Consider the following 18310-nt stretch of genomic DNA (forward strand, 5'->3'; position numbering starts at 1 on the left):
TTTTTTGGCAGCTGTTGTAAAAGGGGTTGAGCTCTTGATTTGATTCTCACCTTGGTTGCTGTTGGTGTGTAGCAGAGCTACTGATTTGTGTACATTAATTTTTTATCCTCAAACTTTGCTGACTTCATTTACCAGTTCTAGGAGCTTTTTGGATGAGTCTTTAGGGTTTTCTAGGTATATGATCATGTCACCAGCAAACTATGACTTTCTTATTACCAATTTGGGTGCCCTTTATTTCTTTCTCTTGTCTGATTGCTCTGGCTAGGACTTCCAGTACTGTTTTGAATAGAAGTGGTGAAAGTGGACATCCTTGTCTTTTTCCAGTTCTTAGGAGGAATGCTTTCAACTTTTCCCCATTCAGTATAATGTTGGTTGTGGGCTTGTTATGGATGGCTTATATTACCTTAAGGTATGTCACTTCTGTGCCACATTTTGCTGATTCTGCTGAGGGTTTTAATCATAAAGATGTGCTAGATTTTGTCAAATGCTTTTTCTGCATCTATGGAGATGATCATGTGATTTATGTTTTGATTCTTTTTATATGGTGTACCACATTTGTTGACTTGCAGATGTCAAACCATCCCTGCATCCTTGGTATGAAACCCACTTGCTCATGGTGGATTATCTTTTTGATATGTTGTTGGATTCTGTTAGCTAGTATTTTGCTGAGGATTTTGCATCTATATTCCTCAGGGATATTAGTCTGTAGTTTTCTTTTTTGTTATATCCTTTCCTGGTTTTGATGTTAGGGTGATGCCAGCTTCATAGAATGATTTAGGGAGGATTCTCTTTTTGGAATAGTGTCACTATCTTTTGGAATAGTGTCAGACTTTGTACCAATTTTTCTTTGAATGTCTGATAGAATTCATCTGTGAATCTGTTTGGTCCTGGACATTTTTTTGTTGGCAATTTTTAAATTACCATTTCAATCTTGCTGCTTGTTATTGGTCTGTTCAGAGTTTCTATTTCTTCCTTGTTTAATCTAGGAGGAGTGTATATTTCCAGGAATTTATCCGTCTCCTCTAGGTTTTCTAGTTTGTGCATGTGAGGGCATTCATAGTCTCCTTGAGTGATATTTTGTATTTCTGTGGTATCGGTTGTAATGTCTCCCATTTCTAATTGAGATTATCTGGATCTTCTCTTTTCTTTTCTTGGTTAATCTTGCGAATGGTCTATCAATTCTATTTATCTTTTCAAAAAAAACCAGATTTTTGTTTCATTTATATTTGTATTTTCTTGTTTCAATTTCATTTGATTTTTCTCTAATTTTGGTTATTTCTTTTCTTCTGGGTTTGGGTTTGGGTTCTTGTTTCTCTAGTTTCTTGAGGTGTAACCTTAGATTGTCTATTTGTGCAATTTCAGAATTTTTGATGTAGGCATTTAATTCTATGAACTTTCCTCTTAGTACCTCTTTTGCTGTATCCCAGAGGTTTTGATAGGTTGCATCACTATTATCGTTCAGTTCAAAGAATTTTTAAATTTTCCTCTTGATTTTGTTGTTGACACAGTGATTATTCAGGAGCAGGTTATTTAATTTCCATGTATTTGCATGGTTTTGTGGGTTCCTTTTGGAGTTGATTTCCAATTTTATTCCACTGTGGTCTGAAAGAGTACTTGATATAATTTCAATATCCTTAAATTTGTTGAGATTTGTTGTGTGGCCTATCATATAGTCTATCTTGAAGATAGTTCCATGTGCTGATGAAAAGAATACATATTCTGCAGTTGTTTGACAGAATGTTCTGTAAATATCTGTTAAGTCAATTTGTTCTTGGTTATACTTTTAAGTCCATTTTTTTTTGGTTGTTGTTGACTTTCTCTCTTGATGACCTGTCTTAGTGCTGTCGGTGGAATATTGAAGTCCTCCACTATTATTGTGCTGCTATCTCATTTCTCAGGTCTAGTAGTAATTGTTTTATAAATTTGGAAGCTCTATTGTTAGTTGCATATATATTTAGGATTGTGATATTTTCCTGTTTGACTAGTCCTTTTATTGTTATATAATATTACACTTTGCCTTTTTAAACTGCTGTTGCTTTAAAGTTTGTTTTGTCTGATATAAGAATAGCTACTCCTGGTCAATTTTTGTGTCCATTTGCATGGAATACCTTTTTCTACCCCTTTACTTTAAGTTTATATGAGTCCTTATGTGTTTGGTGAGTCTCTTGAAGACAGAAGATACTTTGGTGAGTTCTTCTTACCCATGCTGCCATTCTGTATTTACATTCAATGTTAGTATGGTGATGTGAGGTACTATTCTATTCATCATGCTACTCATTGCCTAAGTTAGTTTTTTCATTGTGTTATTGTTTTATGGGTCCTGTGAGATTTATGCTTTAAGGAGATTATATTTTGGTGTATTTCAAGGATTTGTTTCAATGTTTAGAGCTCTTTTTAGCAGTTTTCTGCTAGTGCTGGCTTAGTAGTGATGAATTCTCTTAGCATTTGTTTGTCTAAGAAAGACTGTCTTTCCTTCATTTATGAAGCTTAATTTTACTGAACACAAAATTCTTGGCTGATAATTGTTTGTTTAGGTGGCTAAAGATAGGACCCCAATCCTTTCTAGCTTTTGGGTTTCTGCTGAGAAAATTGCTGTTAATCTGATAAATTTTCCTTTATAGGTTACCTGATGCTTTTGCCTCACAGCTCTTAAGATTCTTTCCTTTGTCTTGTCTTTAGGTAACCTGATGACTATGTGCCTAGGCAATGATCTTTTTGCCATGAATTTCCCAGGTGTTCTTTCAGCTTCTTGTTTTTGAATGTCTAGATCTCTGGCAAGGCCAGGAAAGTTTTCCTCAGTTACTCCCTCAAATATCGTTTCCAAACTTTTAGATTTTTCTTCCTCCTTGAGAACACCAATTATTATTAAGTTTGGTTATTTAACATAATTCAAAACTTTTTGGAGGCTTTGTTCATTTTTAAAAAATTCTTTTTTCTTTGTCTTTGTCAGATTGGGTTAATTTGAAAGCCTTGTTTTCCAGCTCTGAAATTCTTTGTTCTATTTGTTTGATTCTACTGCTGAGACTTTCCAGTGTATTTTTTTAAGATTTTTTTAAATTGCATTTTAGGTTTTTGGATACATTTGAAGAACATGCAAGATAGCTGCATAGGTACACACATGGCAGTGTGATTTGCTGCCTTCCTCCCCTTCACCTATATCTGGCATTTTTCATTTCTCTAAGTGTGTCCTTTATTTCCAGAAGTTGTGATTGTTTTTATTTATGCTATCTATGTTACTAGAGATTTTTCCATTCATATCCTGTATAACTTTTGATTTCTTTAAGTTGGACTTCACCTTTCTATGGTACCTCCTTGATTGGCTTAATAATCAACCTTCTGAATTCTTTTCCTGGCAACTCAGAGATTTTTGTATTAGTTTGGATCCATTGCTGGTGATTTACTGTGGTCTTTTGGGGATATTAAAGAACTTTGTTTTATCATATTACCAGAATTTTTCTGGTTCTTTCTCATTTATGTAGACTACATCGCTGGGAATATCTGGGACCATGGGTTACTGTTCAGATTCTTTTGGCCCACAGTAATGCTCCCATGATGTGGTGCTCTCTTCTTTCCTTTAGGGATGGGGCTTTCTGAGACCTGAACTGCAGTGATTGTTATTTCTCTTCTGGATCTAGACACCCAGTGGAGCTGCCAGGCTCCAGGGTGGTACAGGGGAGTGTCTGCAAAGAGTTATATGATGTGATCTGTGATCTGCATTCAGGTCTCTGAGCTATGGATACCAGCACCTGCTCCGGTGGAAGTAGCAGGGGAATGAAGCGGACTCTGTGAAGGTCCTTTGTTGTATTTTTGTCAAGTGCACTGGATTTGTGATGGATGGCCTCCAGCCAGGAGGTGGTGCTTTCCAGAACACATCAGCTGTGATTGTATAGGGAGAATACAAGCTTTCTCTAGGGTCACCTTTGGATAAACATTGAGGTTTCTCAGGCCGTAGAGCTCCTGAGAGGTTATGTCCCTTGTCTTCAGAATTCCTTGGCTATCCCACAGAGCCTGCAGCGGAAATCTACCTCCTTCAAAGGGTCTGTGAATTCTCTTGGCTTTCCTGATATGTTCCTGCAGTAGTTCTTGGAGAAAAAGTTCACATGTGGGTCTCCACATGATGCTCTGTTCCCCCGAGTGGGAGCTGCAAATTAGTCCTGCCTCCTATCCACCATTTTTTCTTGAACTCCTCCTAAATGTGTACTTTTATTGAGCCATTAAATCTGTGATGTTTTTACACAGCAATAGAAAATTAACACAAATGCCTACTGGATGCTAGCACTGCATTCAATACTGATGATTCTGTGGCAAGGGAGATGAGAAGCTTGTTCTCATATGTCATAATGCCTAATGAAGGGAGACAGGTGATAATAAGAATCACCATCATGAATGTCAAAAGAAAAGGGAAGTTAGAGAAGCATGTTGTGGAGCCTAATATAAGGTGAGAAGAAGATCTCCTTAGAGAAGTGAAGTTTGAGATTGAAGGATGGGTAGAAGTTAACCAAATAAAGAGATAAGGAAGAAATCTCCAGGTGGATGAACCAGAGCTCCAAAGAGAATGCAGATTGTAAAAAAGAGAATGAAGAGAGAGACAGGTAAGGAGACACAGATAGGAGAATCCTACAGAACAGACTTTGCAGGATTTGTGGAGTAAGAGCTGCCTGCAAAGGAGATAGAAGAGGCAACCAGAGAGTAAGTCAAAGAAACATGTCCTTCTTCTCTGTATTTTAGATTAGTGAGGTTTTATTTTGCTTAAATAATAACAAGAAGAAGCAATGATAGGGAAATCTGGAGATAATCCATAAAGAAAGTCCATGAGGAAGTCAGACTAGATAGGGTCCATTTCACAGGTGGAGATAGAGGCTGTAAATAATAAGGTCTTGCTTCCACTACAGCAGGAAGAATAAAAAAAAAGTGTGTGGGGGGGGGAACAGGTATGTTTGCAATTTTGGTGGTGACAAGTTGAGGGAGACATTTTCTGATGGTTTCAACTTTTCTCTACTCCCAAACTAGAGGTCATCTGCTAAAAGTTAGCATTGAAAGAGGAGAGAGGAGAGGGTTTGAAATGGCTGCTGTGGAGAATTATCCAAACAATTTACTTGGAGAAGACAGGATTGCCAATAAGTGCTAAAGATGTAATTCAAGAATTACAAGAAGTATTTAGTTAAAGACTATAATCCTAAGTTAATTAACACAGGAATGGAAAACCAAATATTGCATGTTCTCATTTATAAGTGGGAGCTAAACCCTGAGCACACATGGACATAAACATGAGAAGAGTAGATACTGCAGATTACTAAAAGTGAGAGGGAGGGAGGGGGGCATGGGTTGAAAAACTACCTATGAGGTACTTTGCTTACTACCTGGGTGATGGGACCCATACTCCAAACCTCAGCATAACACAATATATCCGTGTAACAAACCTGCACATGTCCCCCCGCATCTAAAAGTTGAAATTAAAAAAAAAAAAAAAAAAAAAAACCTCTGGCACAAATATAGATGTGATTCATTAAGGGTAAAGGGAGCCTTGGGCATTGAGCCAGAGACAGAAAGCAGGGGAAAATGTGAGAGAAGACTGGCAAACTGAGGACTTGCCGTTTGGATGGGGCAAAAGATTACAGAAAAAAAATCATACAGTGAATGAAATGGCCTTAATATCTATATTTGAGAACAAGGAAAATTTCTGTGAATGGACCAGAACAAGCTATCGGTCTTAGACACACCTAAGCTCTCTGGTTTTGGTTTTTGTTGTTGCTTTAGAGACAGGTTCTTGCTCTGTCACCCAGGCTGGAAGTCAGTGGCACAATAATAGCTCATTGCAGCCTCAACCTCCTCCCCTGTCAGCCTCCCATGTAGTTAGGAGTTTTTTTTTTTAATTATCACTATTTTATGTAGAGACAATCATCTCTGTGTTGCCCAGGCTGGTCTTAAACTCCAGGTCTCAAATAGTCCTCCCACCTTAGCTTCCCAAAGTGCTGGGATTATAGGCATGAGTTTTGTTTTGTATTGTTTTGGCTTTAGAAGATGAGAAAACACATCCAGGGATCCAGGCTCAGGGTCCAAAAACCAAGTCACCTCTGCAGTCTCTATAGATGCCCTAGATTCACTGCATCCCTCAAGGGAAGAAACTCCAAACCTCTTTATACCTCCCACAGGAGATTTCTCCTATGGTGTGGTTCTCTATTCTCATCTTCATTGGCCTCCTCTGCCCATCTTTTCTTTTTTAACATAAGATCCCTAGGTCATACTAACCCTTTTCTCCCTGTTGTTATTTGGTCTCTCAAGTGTCAGCATAACACTCAGAATCCTTTTAACTCTGTCTCTGTTTTTAGATGCCTTGGTCAGTGGCTGTGGGATGCTGCATGTCTCCCCATCATATGCCAGAGAAGGGCTGAGCACCCATCACAGCTGTTCTCCATAGCAGAGAGCCCTCCCAAACCCTACAGCTACCACCCACCAACATAGGTTAGTCACTTCTCAGACAGCATCTGGGTTCCAGATCACTGTCTCCAACTGCCTGCTGGAAATAACCACCTCTACATCCTTAAAGGATCTCAGTATACCAGGCCACCTGTCTCCTCTTGCAGGACCATGCTCTTGATACCTTGCACACAAATTCCCTTGTTATCCTCATATGATCTTTGAGAATAACCATCTAACCTGTTGTCCAAGTCAAAAACTTGGGAGTTATCCCTGATACCTCCCTTGGCTTTTCTTCTTACAGTAAGTATGTCCAAATCTCATAGATGTTACTCCCTTAGTATCTCTCAAATAAGAAATTGGATGGTATTCTGTTTACTGTAAAAGCTTCAATGACACCCCCTCTAACGCCTACAAGATAAAAATCTAAGTTCCTTTATAGAGCAGGTCAGGTCCTTGATCAGCCAACCTTTGCCTGCCTAAGTGGAATGATATTTTATCCCTCACCTATAGTTTATTTTCTACACTCAAGGATTACTTATTTACATATATATTCCAGACCATACTACACTTTCATATGCTTTTTTGCCTTTTAATAAACTATGTGCTCAGTTTTACAATATCCTTCCCTAATTTGTCTGCCTCTCTGGTGTTACTGCTCCTGACACTGCCACTCAGGATGTTTTATTTTATGTTTTTGTGGAGCTTACTGCTCATCTCTGTTATAGCAGTTATCACAAGGTATTATCATTATCCAACTGATGGCCAAGGTCATGTCATAGTCACTCAGGCATCCGTAGCAAAGGCAGTGACTACTAAGTAGCTAGAGGTTAGTTTTTGAATGAATAAATGAACACAAGTGAAGATGTTGCTAAATTTCTCATTATCCTCAAAGTTTACATGACAAAGACAGCAGGAGTCATGACATGGGTTCTTGGTTACCCACTTTTTTTTAATCAGATGTTTCCTCTTTGGATTTTGTTCCAAAACAACAAAGATGAAGAGAGTTGTAGATCCAGTGTAGAAATTTCGAAGAGGTGGTACTGAGTAGATATGGAAATAGAGGTGCCTCAGTGGGTATCCATAATTTTCAAGATCCATCTTGCATAGGGATGAACATCTGTGAAGAATCCTTCACTTCCCATCGTGACACTTCCTTTTGCCCAGGACAAGATTCCATGCAATCTCCCATTGCAGATGGCTGGAGCAGCTGAAACTTCCTTATAGAGAGAAGGAACAGAAAGTCAATGCATCTTTGTCCTTGTGGAGCAAGAGTAAGTGCCAGTTGGGCACGGTGGCTCACGCCTGTAATCTCAGCACTTTGGGAGGCCTAGGCAGATGGATCACAAGGTCAGGAAATCAAGACCATCCTGGCCAACATGGTTAAAACCCTATCTCTACGAAACATACAAAAATTAGCCAGGTGTGGTGGCACATGCACATAGTCCCAGGTACTCAGGAAGCTGAGGCAGGAGAATCGCTTAAACCCGGGAGACAGGTTGCAGTGAGCCAAGATCGCATCGCTGGACTCCAGCCTGGGCAACAGAGCGAGACTCCATCTCAAAAAAAAAAAAAAAGAGTAAATGCCAAGAAGTGGCACATGAAAGTAGCAAAACCATTCAAGAGAATGGGCTTATTTTTCTTGAGAGGGGGCAGCCCTCTCTTTATATCCACATATAAGTTTTACCTCTAAGATTCAAGCTTGACCCAATCCGAGTTCAAGCAAGACAAAAGACAGATAAGACAGATAGTTCTACCTCAAATCTCTCCCACTCTGAAAGATGAGAAAGGGAATGGTTAGAATCCCAGAGATGAGTGGGGAGGGGAGAGGGACTTTAGCTCTCTGCTCCTCACTCTTGAGAGGCCTTTTGGATCAGTGCTCTTTGATTCTGCACTATCACCACCTCCTCCAATGGGACCCTTGCTATCTCCCTGTATAGAAAGGGGAGAAATACCTTGTTTTTAGATAGGATGCTTAGAGGTTGTCCCACACATATGATGTTTCCTGCCAGTTCTTCTTTGAGTCTATCCTGACAGTCATGGAAGGGAAGAGAATATTGGTTGATCCATGTCAGGATGTCAGGATTACTGACTGTGGAAAAGAGAAAACAAACTCCAGAGTAACTCTCCTTATCACAAGGGCTCTTGCAACCAGATCCTATTTTGTAAATACATTTAGTCCTGAGAATATTAGTGCAGGTAGCAGCAGACACTCCATTTTCCTTTAGGATTCCTTGTTCAGTAATCTCCATATTGGAGAAGTAGATTTATAAGTCCCCTTTGTCAGGTATCAGATCCATAGTTCTTTCTGTACTATGCATCATTTACAAAATTTTGAAAAACTGTGAGTTATTAGTGACCACAAGGAGAAAGAGACAGCAGCAAACCCATTGTCTCTAAGATTTTCCCCCTACGCACACATGCACGCACGCACACACACACACACACGCATGCACGCACACACACACGCTCTTATTGGGCATATACTTGATCTTTTTCACATTTAATTAGAAAGGGAGAAACTATTTTTAATGCATATAAAACTGCTTTTTAGTATTTATTTATAAGTATATATAGTATGTGTATTGCTATAAATACACATATGGATTTCCCCTTAAGAAGTCATCATGTTGTTTATCTCCATAATAGCAATTGCTATTATACTATCAACTTCAAGACAGAGGGAATTTAACCAAGATATTATGTGATTTTAATTACATAATAGCAAACAGAAAGGAAACAAAAGTTTGACCAGAGATTGCTCAAACTGAGTCCAGTGTTGTTTAAGGAGCAGTATTTTTTTCTGAAAGAGCATACCCAATTGAATGCCCTAAAGCAGATTAGGCCAGAAGGTGTCAGGTCAGAGAAGAAAAAGAAATTATATTCAATTTTAAGTTTTTATGGTAACTAAATTAAAATATGTATAAAAAGTTAAATGCAAGCCACTTAAGTTACTTGAAATAATGAATTTCTAATAAATATTGGAATCCCTGCACCAGAAAGCTCGTAGAGCTACAGTTTGTCACTGTGATTTTGACATGTAGAGCCTGTATATCTCTGAATAGTTTTGTTTTGTTTTCAAATGGTACATAATACGTTACTTCTATAAGTTGTGATTCAATTACTTTTGATAAGACTTAAAAAGCCAAGGACAAATATCATACAAGCTGCAATTTTTCAGAAAACACGTTCACTTAGATTTCCAAGTACTTTGCTTCTAAGTTGAAAAATGCAGCTGCAAAATACTGAAAATATAATAGTTTCTACTTTTTATTTCTGTTTTTTTTTACCAAAGACTGATTTTTTAAATTCCACTTTGATTTGCTTTTACAGAACAGGTGCGTTGTTCTGTAGCCACCAGAGAAAGATTTAAATTGGCTTAATAGATCCAGGACAACTTGCTTGAGTGAACGTAGCTTTTGCAAGATAATCAGTGTCAGCTTTCACCTCTTAAAATCAGCTGATCAGGATCAGAGGTCCTCTGAAAAAAACACGTCTCATTGTGCCAATCAATCAACAGCAATCCCCCTGAAGTAGCTAGGCCTTGGCAGATGATGTAACCCATTCATACTTCTGAAAGTTCTCCAATCCCTCAACTCCAAGCTTCCCACAAACCCCATATGCTAATCAGCACTTCACTCTGCTCAGTAGGATGGTGCCTGTCAGCATTGCTGTACCTTGCTATAATAAGCAATAGATTTAGATTTGTCATTTCATTTCATATATCAGGTGGTGATATATCCTCATCCTCTCACAATACCTAAAGAAAGCATAATGGAGTAACAGCCAACAAAGACCAACAAAGGCATTAGAAAGTAAATTTCTTCGTAACTGTTCTTTATTAGACAGATCTCTCTGCTCATCCCAATTTCAGCTCACAGGGGAGAAGGGTGTGTACTTACAACATGGGCTATCACTATTTTTTCCATGAGGGATGACAGACCAGGGAGATACCCACTGATTATGTCATAATAATCAATTTCCCTATGAACCACCCATGTCTCCACCTCTAAGTGGGAACTCCGGGATGGAACAGTAGGTATGAGTGGCACTCTCTGCGAGGAACCAGCTCTGGTGACAGGGCAGGTGCTCTCTGAAACATTCTTTTGTCTCCCAGTGTTCTCTGCACATAAATTGGGTTCTCTGTAGAGGATGTAGGAAGCATCGTCTGCTGCCTCACTACATCACATATATATTATGTTCATTTTCCCCACTGTTCTTCCATTGTGTGATAGGCTTTCAGCAACTATCAATGAGTAAGTCACCCTCCAACAGGCTGCCTTGATGACACTGTCTTTGTGCATGAAAACTCCTATTTTTCCCATCTTTATTTCAATCCAGTCCTCTGGACTCTGTTTTCAATATTCTATAGATATAAAAATTACTGTCTGCTCCATTTGTTGGTGTCAGAGTGGCTGCCCTTTATCAGTCTCTTCGAATTTTTATCTATGACCTCCAGTTATGGTGGTATAGGGCCCTGGCAGGAATCCCTCTATGGTGGACAACATTGTCGCACAGCAGCGATTTCCATCAGGGACATTCCCCCACATTTTCTCCCAGCTCCAACCTCCTCAGTATAAAAAACATAGCATCAAACACTTACGGTTTTTATATTTATTCCAGGTCCAAGTTGGAATAAAGCAGGACTCATTAAATGGAATTGGTTCCAAGGCTATGGCTATAGTCCCCACATAGGAGTTGAGTGAAGCAGGCTTGGACAGTTTGATCATCATTAGGTCATTGTTCAAGGATTTTGCATCAAAGTCAGGGTAGGTCACAATCGATGAATAGTTTCGTATTTGTTGTTTCTTATTTGTGATGCTAGGTTGAGAAACTCCCAGTCGAATTTCCACACTTTGGAAGAAAGAGGGCAGACAGATGAAAAGAAAGAGTTATAGGGTGACAGATTACAAGAAATGATACAGTCCACCCCCTTTGTTTTGACTTTCTGTCTTAACCTGAGAGCTGACATGGCCTGCCTTTGCCTATAAAATAATGGTAATAGTTTACAGAATTGTTGTATTAGAGACATAAATTTCTAAAATGTCTGATGTGGTTCTGGCACCTAAAACATAGTCAGTAGAGTCTTGTTATTAAGATTTTGATCATCTGAATTAGCAGCTAATAGAGAGGCACCACACATCCAGTTCATGCGTTAAGTATGGATGTAAGAAAGGACATCTGATTTTCCAATTCTTATTCCAGGACGATGTGAGCTGCCTATTTCCTTTGTATTTCCCATATACCACAGAGCACAGGTTCAGTCTGTGTTAAACTAAACTGCATTGAACAGCCAGGTGGCTTAGATTTCTGGATTTGAAAGACCTCTGCTATACTCATGAAACTGAGTGGGTCTTGATCACACAACACATTCTCATACACAACAGAAACACTGAGATTTGCAGGAAATTGCTTTATTTTGTATAGTGCTTCCTTGCCCTTCTACTGTCACTGCATGATATGGCTTCTGCCTAATTCTTTGACCTCATCCTATGAGCATTCACCCTACTCAGCATACCCCCTTAGTTCCTGCTGATTTCTCAGCTTGCCAAATGCCCTAATATCTTTGCTGTTTCAGGGAGTATATGAATATTGTTCCCTTGGTCTGGAATATCCCCCAGGATTAATGCATTTGGCTGTCTCTTTATCTTCCTATTGATCTCACCTCTTCAGAGATGATGGACATGCTCACATTAACTAAGGCAGATCTCTTGTTTCATGGCCATATATTACAGCTTGCCATTTGTTTTTGTAATGCTTTCTTTTTGGCCACTTATTTGTGTTGGCTACTCCCTCTACCAAATGAAGCTCCATGAGGGAACACTTATTTTCATCTTGTTCCTTCACTGTTTAATCAGTGATTAAACAGCCCTTGCTATATAATAAGTGTTTAACAAGTATTGTTGATGAATGACTATTATTTACTACCCATGAGAGGGAATCCTCTGACACCTTCCTACTTATCTCCTCTTAAACTGCCCAAATTTGTATTCTATTTCCAATTGGAACAAGAGTCTCTTTTTTTCTGTGTCTTCTGATTTCACTAAAAATTTTCTGGAATGCTTCACCAGATCTATGATTCTTTGAACAGATTACTCCCAGCTTGCAAGAGAAAGGGAAACTTACGGTAAGGGGCAGTGGGCAGCCGTCAATACCCACTGAGGGTGAATGAGAGACCCCACACAGGGTTCTGGGCTGGACTGCAGATAGACCATGTAAGGAATAGTAAAATTATATGATAACTCCTGATTATCTTTAGAATCTTTAGCCAGAACAGCTCCTGGAGAAGAAAGGGGTATAAGTGGAAAGAGAAAAGGAAGTTAAAAGGCCAGAACTGGTGAGGGTAGTTTTCCCTAACCTAAGGTTTTCAAATGTAATGTAAAGATCTTCAATTTACTTTTTATATTTTTATCAAAGAAACTTATCTATGTCCCCTAGGTTATACACAATAAGAAAATTGACACATGGCTTTTCTGAGATGAAATTATATCAAAAATCTGTGAAACTAACTCATATGTTGATCACAAACTCTGACTGGCAGTGCTGTGTGTTACAAGGATGAAAAAAAGTGACTAATTTTTTTTAAATTCACTTTTGCCAAAAATGGGGGTAAAAAATTACTGCCTGACTTTGGTGGTATAAGGAATAGAAAATCTTAGGGCTTCCAGAGCCCCTGACCCAGCTCACCCCCCTTTTCCAGGCCCATGTCCTCTAATGTGGTTCCTTTTGTTTTCTTCAACAGCTGTTTTATTTAAATGTCCTCCACTTCCTAGCTCTTAAGTTGTGCCCAGCTACTCTTCTTTCAAATCTTTCATAGACTATCCTGGCTCTCACCCTAGGCAGAAACAAAGTCCCAAAGTCTCACCAGCTGCACTCAAGAGAGCGATGATGAGAAAACCCTTCATGGCAGACTGTGATCTCGCCAGAAGCAGACAAGTTGATCAAGCTATAAACTGCCGCAATGTTTAGTCCAAGTGTCTTTCCCAAGAACAGCTGTGGAGGAACACTAATTACAGGCAGAAGATAGATGACAGGAGAGCAGTCTTCAAATGAGTCCTTATCAAGACCCAAATATATATGACATTGCTGGGAGCCGTCTCTGATGTGGGTGAAAGAGAGTGGCACAGACCAAGCCAAGGTCCTGGTGCCTCCTTTCCTATCCTACCAACCTTGCTCAGAGTCATTACATACCTGCTGATTTTCCCTCCCCTCTCTGTGACACACCTTTGTTGTCCCCTCCTCCCTCTATGACCTAAACCTCTCTCCCTACCCACCACCCTGCCATCTCACCTCTTTGAGAGACTTCCCAAAAATTGGAGTATGAAATGCACTTAAATAATTGTTTTTTTAATTCCCTCTAATTTTAGTGATGAGGAAGTTGTGGTTCTCTTGGAAGCTAGTGGCAAAGTCAAGACCCAGTACTCAGTCTCCATATTCCCTGTGTCAAGGTTGAACGGTACCTTAGAAAAGAGCGATGGTTAAGAATTCTCCGCATCCTTTTGTGCTCTGGGAAATGAATTACCATAAAGAACTACCTTTCCTATATGATAAGACTCTCTACCCATTCTTTCTCCTAACACCTGGAAAATTTCTCGTGGTTCTCTTGTTTACTTGTGATGCATCAAACACAGACCTCTCCTCTTTTGCCTGTGCTTGCTGACATGGTCAGATACAGACCCTCCAACTCCCCATTTTTTGTTCCAAAAATTATTAGCTGATATTAGAATGGTTTGTGTCCTCAAAACTAGCTACATTCAAAAATAAACATTTCCTATTCAGCCAGCTGACTGGGACTTCCCCCGATTGTAAAACAGCCCCAACTGTAAATTTCCCCACCTTGAACTTGCCTTTCTCTTCCTATAAAAAGTCCAGGGCAAAACCATCCTGCCAAGACAGTTCATAATCTTCAGATCTGAGATGCTCTCCTATTGGACGGTCTGAATACAACTAGTTTACTTACTAGTTCACTTTTTGTCTTCTATGCCTATTATCTTTCAAAATGTACCCCAGTTTTTCTTTTTATTAGCTAAACTTATAACTTCCAGGCTGTCCCACAGAGACAGGTAATAATAACAGTAGGGTTCAATCGCACATTTTATATAGAGCAGGCTGGACAAATGCAAACCATATAGGATCAAACTGATCTTTATCAGAGTAACTAAACAGCTGATCAGTTGTAAAAGTCCATACACATAACATTCCTATATCTGTAAAAATTATAGGCAGACTTAGTGCTCCTAAAATTTAATTATTAACTTAAAACATGTCATCAGAATGTTCCCATGTACCCAAAGCTTTTAAAATAATAATTATAATAAGTCAGTATTTATTTTGTACCATGTGACAAACACTGTGTTCTATGCCCTGTATGTGTGACTGAATTTATCCTTTATCACAGGCCTATACATTTTCAAGATGAAGCTCTGTATGGTTAAAAACCTTGTCACAACCATGCCGTTTAAGCCCATAACTCCCAACATTCTAGGAAATCCAGCATCCCTCTATTCGTTCCAATGATTTATCTGGTAGGACTGGGACTTATTTCTGCTAAGTTATTTGTTTATCTCCAGTCTTCTTTGTCCCAGCACCTGAAAACAGCTGTCTTCATTTTATTTCTTAATTTACTACTAACCTAATGCTAGGGTTGGTTTCAAGCTTGAACTGAAGGTTTGGAGATATTATGGGAAATTCTTGCACCAGTCTGAAAACACCCTTAAGTGGTGTAACAAATCACTTTGTAAACGTTTCTGAATCACCTGCAATGCACGGAGTCTCTCTTACCTACAGCCTTGTTTCTGCCACATTGCTGGAACCTACCCTGAATTCCTTTTCTTTTGTCTTGTTTTCTTCATGTCTTTAATCAGCTCACATTTCTGTTCAAGCAATGTGGCAGAACAATCAGCTCCAAAATTTAATCATAATAAATAGCCTACCAACCAAAAAAGCACAGGACCTGATGGATTCACAGCCAAATTCCACTAGATGTACAAAGAAAAATTGGTACCATTCCTACAGAAACAATTCCAAAAAATTAAGGAGGAAGGACTTCTCCCCAACTCATTCTATGAGGCCAGCATCATCTTGATACCAAAGCCTGGCAAAGAGCCAACAAGAAAGAAAACTTCAGACCAATATCCTTGATGAACATAGATGTAAAAGTCCTCAACAAAATACTTACAAACTGAATCCAGCAGTGCATCATAAAGATAATCCACCATGATCAAATAGGCTTCATCCTCGGATGTAAGGTTGGTTCTACATACAAAAGTCAATAAATGTGACTCATCACATAAACAGAACTAATGACAGAAATCAAATGATTATCTCAATAGATGCAGAAAGGCTTTTGATAAGATTCAATATCCCTTCATGTTACAAACTCTCATTAAGTATTGAAAGAACAAACCTCAAAATAATAAGAGCCATCTATGACAAAACCACAGCCTACATTATACCGAATGGGCAAAAGCTGGAAGCATTTTTCTTGAAAACTGGCATGAGACAAAGATGCCTTCTCTCACCACTTTTATTCAATGTAGTATTAGATGTCCTAGCCAGAGCAATCAAGCAAGAGATAGAAATAAAAGGCATCCAAATAGGAAAAGAGGAGTTCAAATTATCTCTGTTTGCAGATGACATGATTCTATATCAAGAAAACCCCATAGTGTTGGCCCCAAAGCTCTCTTGGCTGATAAACAGCTTCATAAAAATTGCAGGATACAAAATCAATGTACAAAAATCACTACCATTCCTATATACCAACAACAAACTGAGAGCCAAATTAGAAAGGCAATTCCATTCACAATTGCCACACACAAACAATAAAAACCTGCAAGACCTAGGAATACAGCTAATCAGAGGGGTAAAAGATCTCTATACTGAGAATTACAAAACACTACTCAAAGAAATCAGTGAAGACACATACAACTGGAAAAACATTTCATGCTCACAGATAGGAAGAATCAATATCATTTAAACGGCTATATTGCCCAAAACAATTTATAGATTCAATGCTATTCCTATCAAACTACCAATGACAGTATTCACAGAACTAGAGAAAAAAATTTTAATTTATATGGAACCAAAAAAATAAGCCTGAATAGCCAAGGCAATCCTAAGCAAAAAGAACAAAACTGAAGGAATCATGTTACTTGACTTCAAACTATGCTATAAGAGCTACAGCAACTAAAACAACAATGGAACAGAATAGACAGCCTAGAAATAAGACTACACATCTATGACACCTGATCTTTGACAAAGCTGGCAAAAATAAGCAATGGGGCAATGCCTCCCTATTCAATAAATGTTGCTGGGATAACTGGCTAGTCAATGGAGATTGAAACTGAACCCCTTCCTTACGCCATGTACAAGAATCAACTTAATATGGATTAAAGACTTAAATTTAAAACCCAAAGCTATAAAAACCCTGGAACACAACGTAGGCAATACCATCCTGTACCTAGAAATGGGCAAAGATTTCATGACTGTATTAGTCAGTTTTCATGTTACCAATAAAGACATACCCAGGACTGGGCAATTTACAAAAGAAAGAGGTTTAATTGGACTTACAGTTCCATGTGGCTGGGGAAGCCTCGCAATCATGATGGAAAGCAAGGAAGAGCAAGTCACGTCTTATGTGATGGCAGCAAGCAAAGAGAGAGAGCTTGTGCAGGGGAACTCCTCTTTTTAAAGCCGTCAGATCTTGTGAGACTTACTCACCATCACAAGAACAGCATGGGAACGACTTGCCTCCATGATTCAGTTACCTCCCACTGGGTGCCTCCATAGCACATGGGAATTCAAGATGAGATTTGAGTGGGGACCCAGTCAAATCATATTAATGACAAAGACACCAAAAGCAATCACAACAAAAGCAAAAATTGACAAATGGGATCTAATTAAACTTAAGAGTTTCTGCACAGCAAAAGAAACCAACAACAGAGTAAACAAACAACCTTCAGAATGGGAGAAAATTTTTGCAAACTGATGAAGGTCTAATATCCAGCATCTATAAGCAAACTTGGAAGAGAATATCAAACAACCCCATTAAAAAGTGGACAAAGGACATGAACAGGCATTTCTCAAAAGAAGACATACACGTGGCCAACAAGCATATGGAAAAAAGCTCAATATCACTGATCATAAGATAAATGCAAATCAACACCACAAGGAGATACCATCTCACACTGCTCAGAATGGCTATTATTAAAAGTCAAAAAATAACAGACTAGCAAGGTTGCAGAGAAAAGGGAGTACTCATATACTTTTGGTGGGAGTGTAAATTAGTTCAACCATTGTTGAAAGCAGCACAATGATTCCTCAAAGAGCTAAAAGCAGAACTACCATTTGACCCAGCAATCCCATTACTGGGTATGTACCCAGAGGAATATAAAGGGTTATACCATAAAGAGACATGCATGCAAATGTTTATTGCAGCACTGCTCACAATAGCAAAGACATGGAATCAACTTAAATGCCCATCAGTGAAAGACTGGATGAAATAAATGTGGTACATATACGCCATGGAATATTATGCATCCATAAAAAAGAATGAGATCATGTCTTTTGCAGGAACATGGATGGAGCTAGAGGCTATCATCAAATTTGTTAGCAAACTAACACAGGAAAGGAAAACCAAATACCACATGATCTCACATGTAGATGGGAGCTGAATGATAAGAACTTATGAACACAAGAAGAAAACAACAGACACTGGGGTCTGCTTGAGGGGGGATGGTGGGAGTAGGGAGAGGAGCAGAAAAGATACCTATTGGGTACTGAGCTTAATACCTGGGTGATATAATAATATGTACAACAAACCCCTATGACATGTGTTTATCTGTTTTACAAACCTTCACATGTACCCCAGATATAAAGTAAAAATTTTTAAAAA

General features: G+C 38.8%; 1 protein-coding gene across 1 annotated transcript; it reads right to left on the reverse strand.

Annotated features, from left to right (window-relative positions):
- Positions 1-7372: 7372 nt before the first annotated feature.
- LOC108291164 (serine protease 58-like) lies at positions 7373-13123 on the reverse strand. The gene is made up of 5 exons (XM_037732362.1): positions 13105-13123; positions 12544-12697; positions 11021-11271; positions 8373-8509; positions 7373-7637 (listed from the first exon to the last, which is right to left on the reverse strand). The coding sequence occupies exons 1-5, from the start codon at positions 13121-13123 to the stop codon at positions 7488-7490; spliced, it is 711 nt and encodes a 236-aa protein (XP_037588290.1). The 3' UTR covers positions 7373-7487.
- Between the last annotated feature and the right edge of the window lie 5187 nt (positions 13124-18310).

The sequence above is a fragment of the Cebus imitator genome, unplaced genomic scaffold (genome assembly GCF_001604975.1).
Source record: "Cebus imitator isolate Cc_AM_T3 unplaced genomic scaffold, Cebus_imitator-1.0 Scaffold446, whole genome shotgun sequence".
Lineage (NCBI taxonomy): Eukaryota > Metazoa > Chordata > Mammalia > Primates > Cebidae > Cebus > Cebus imitator.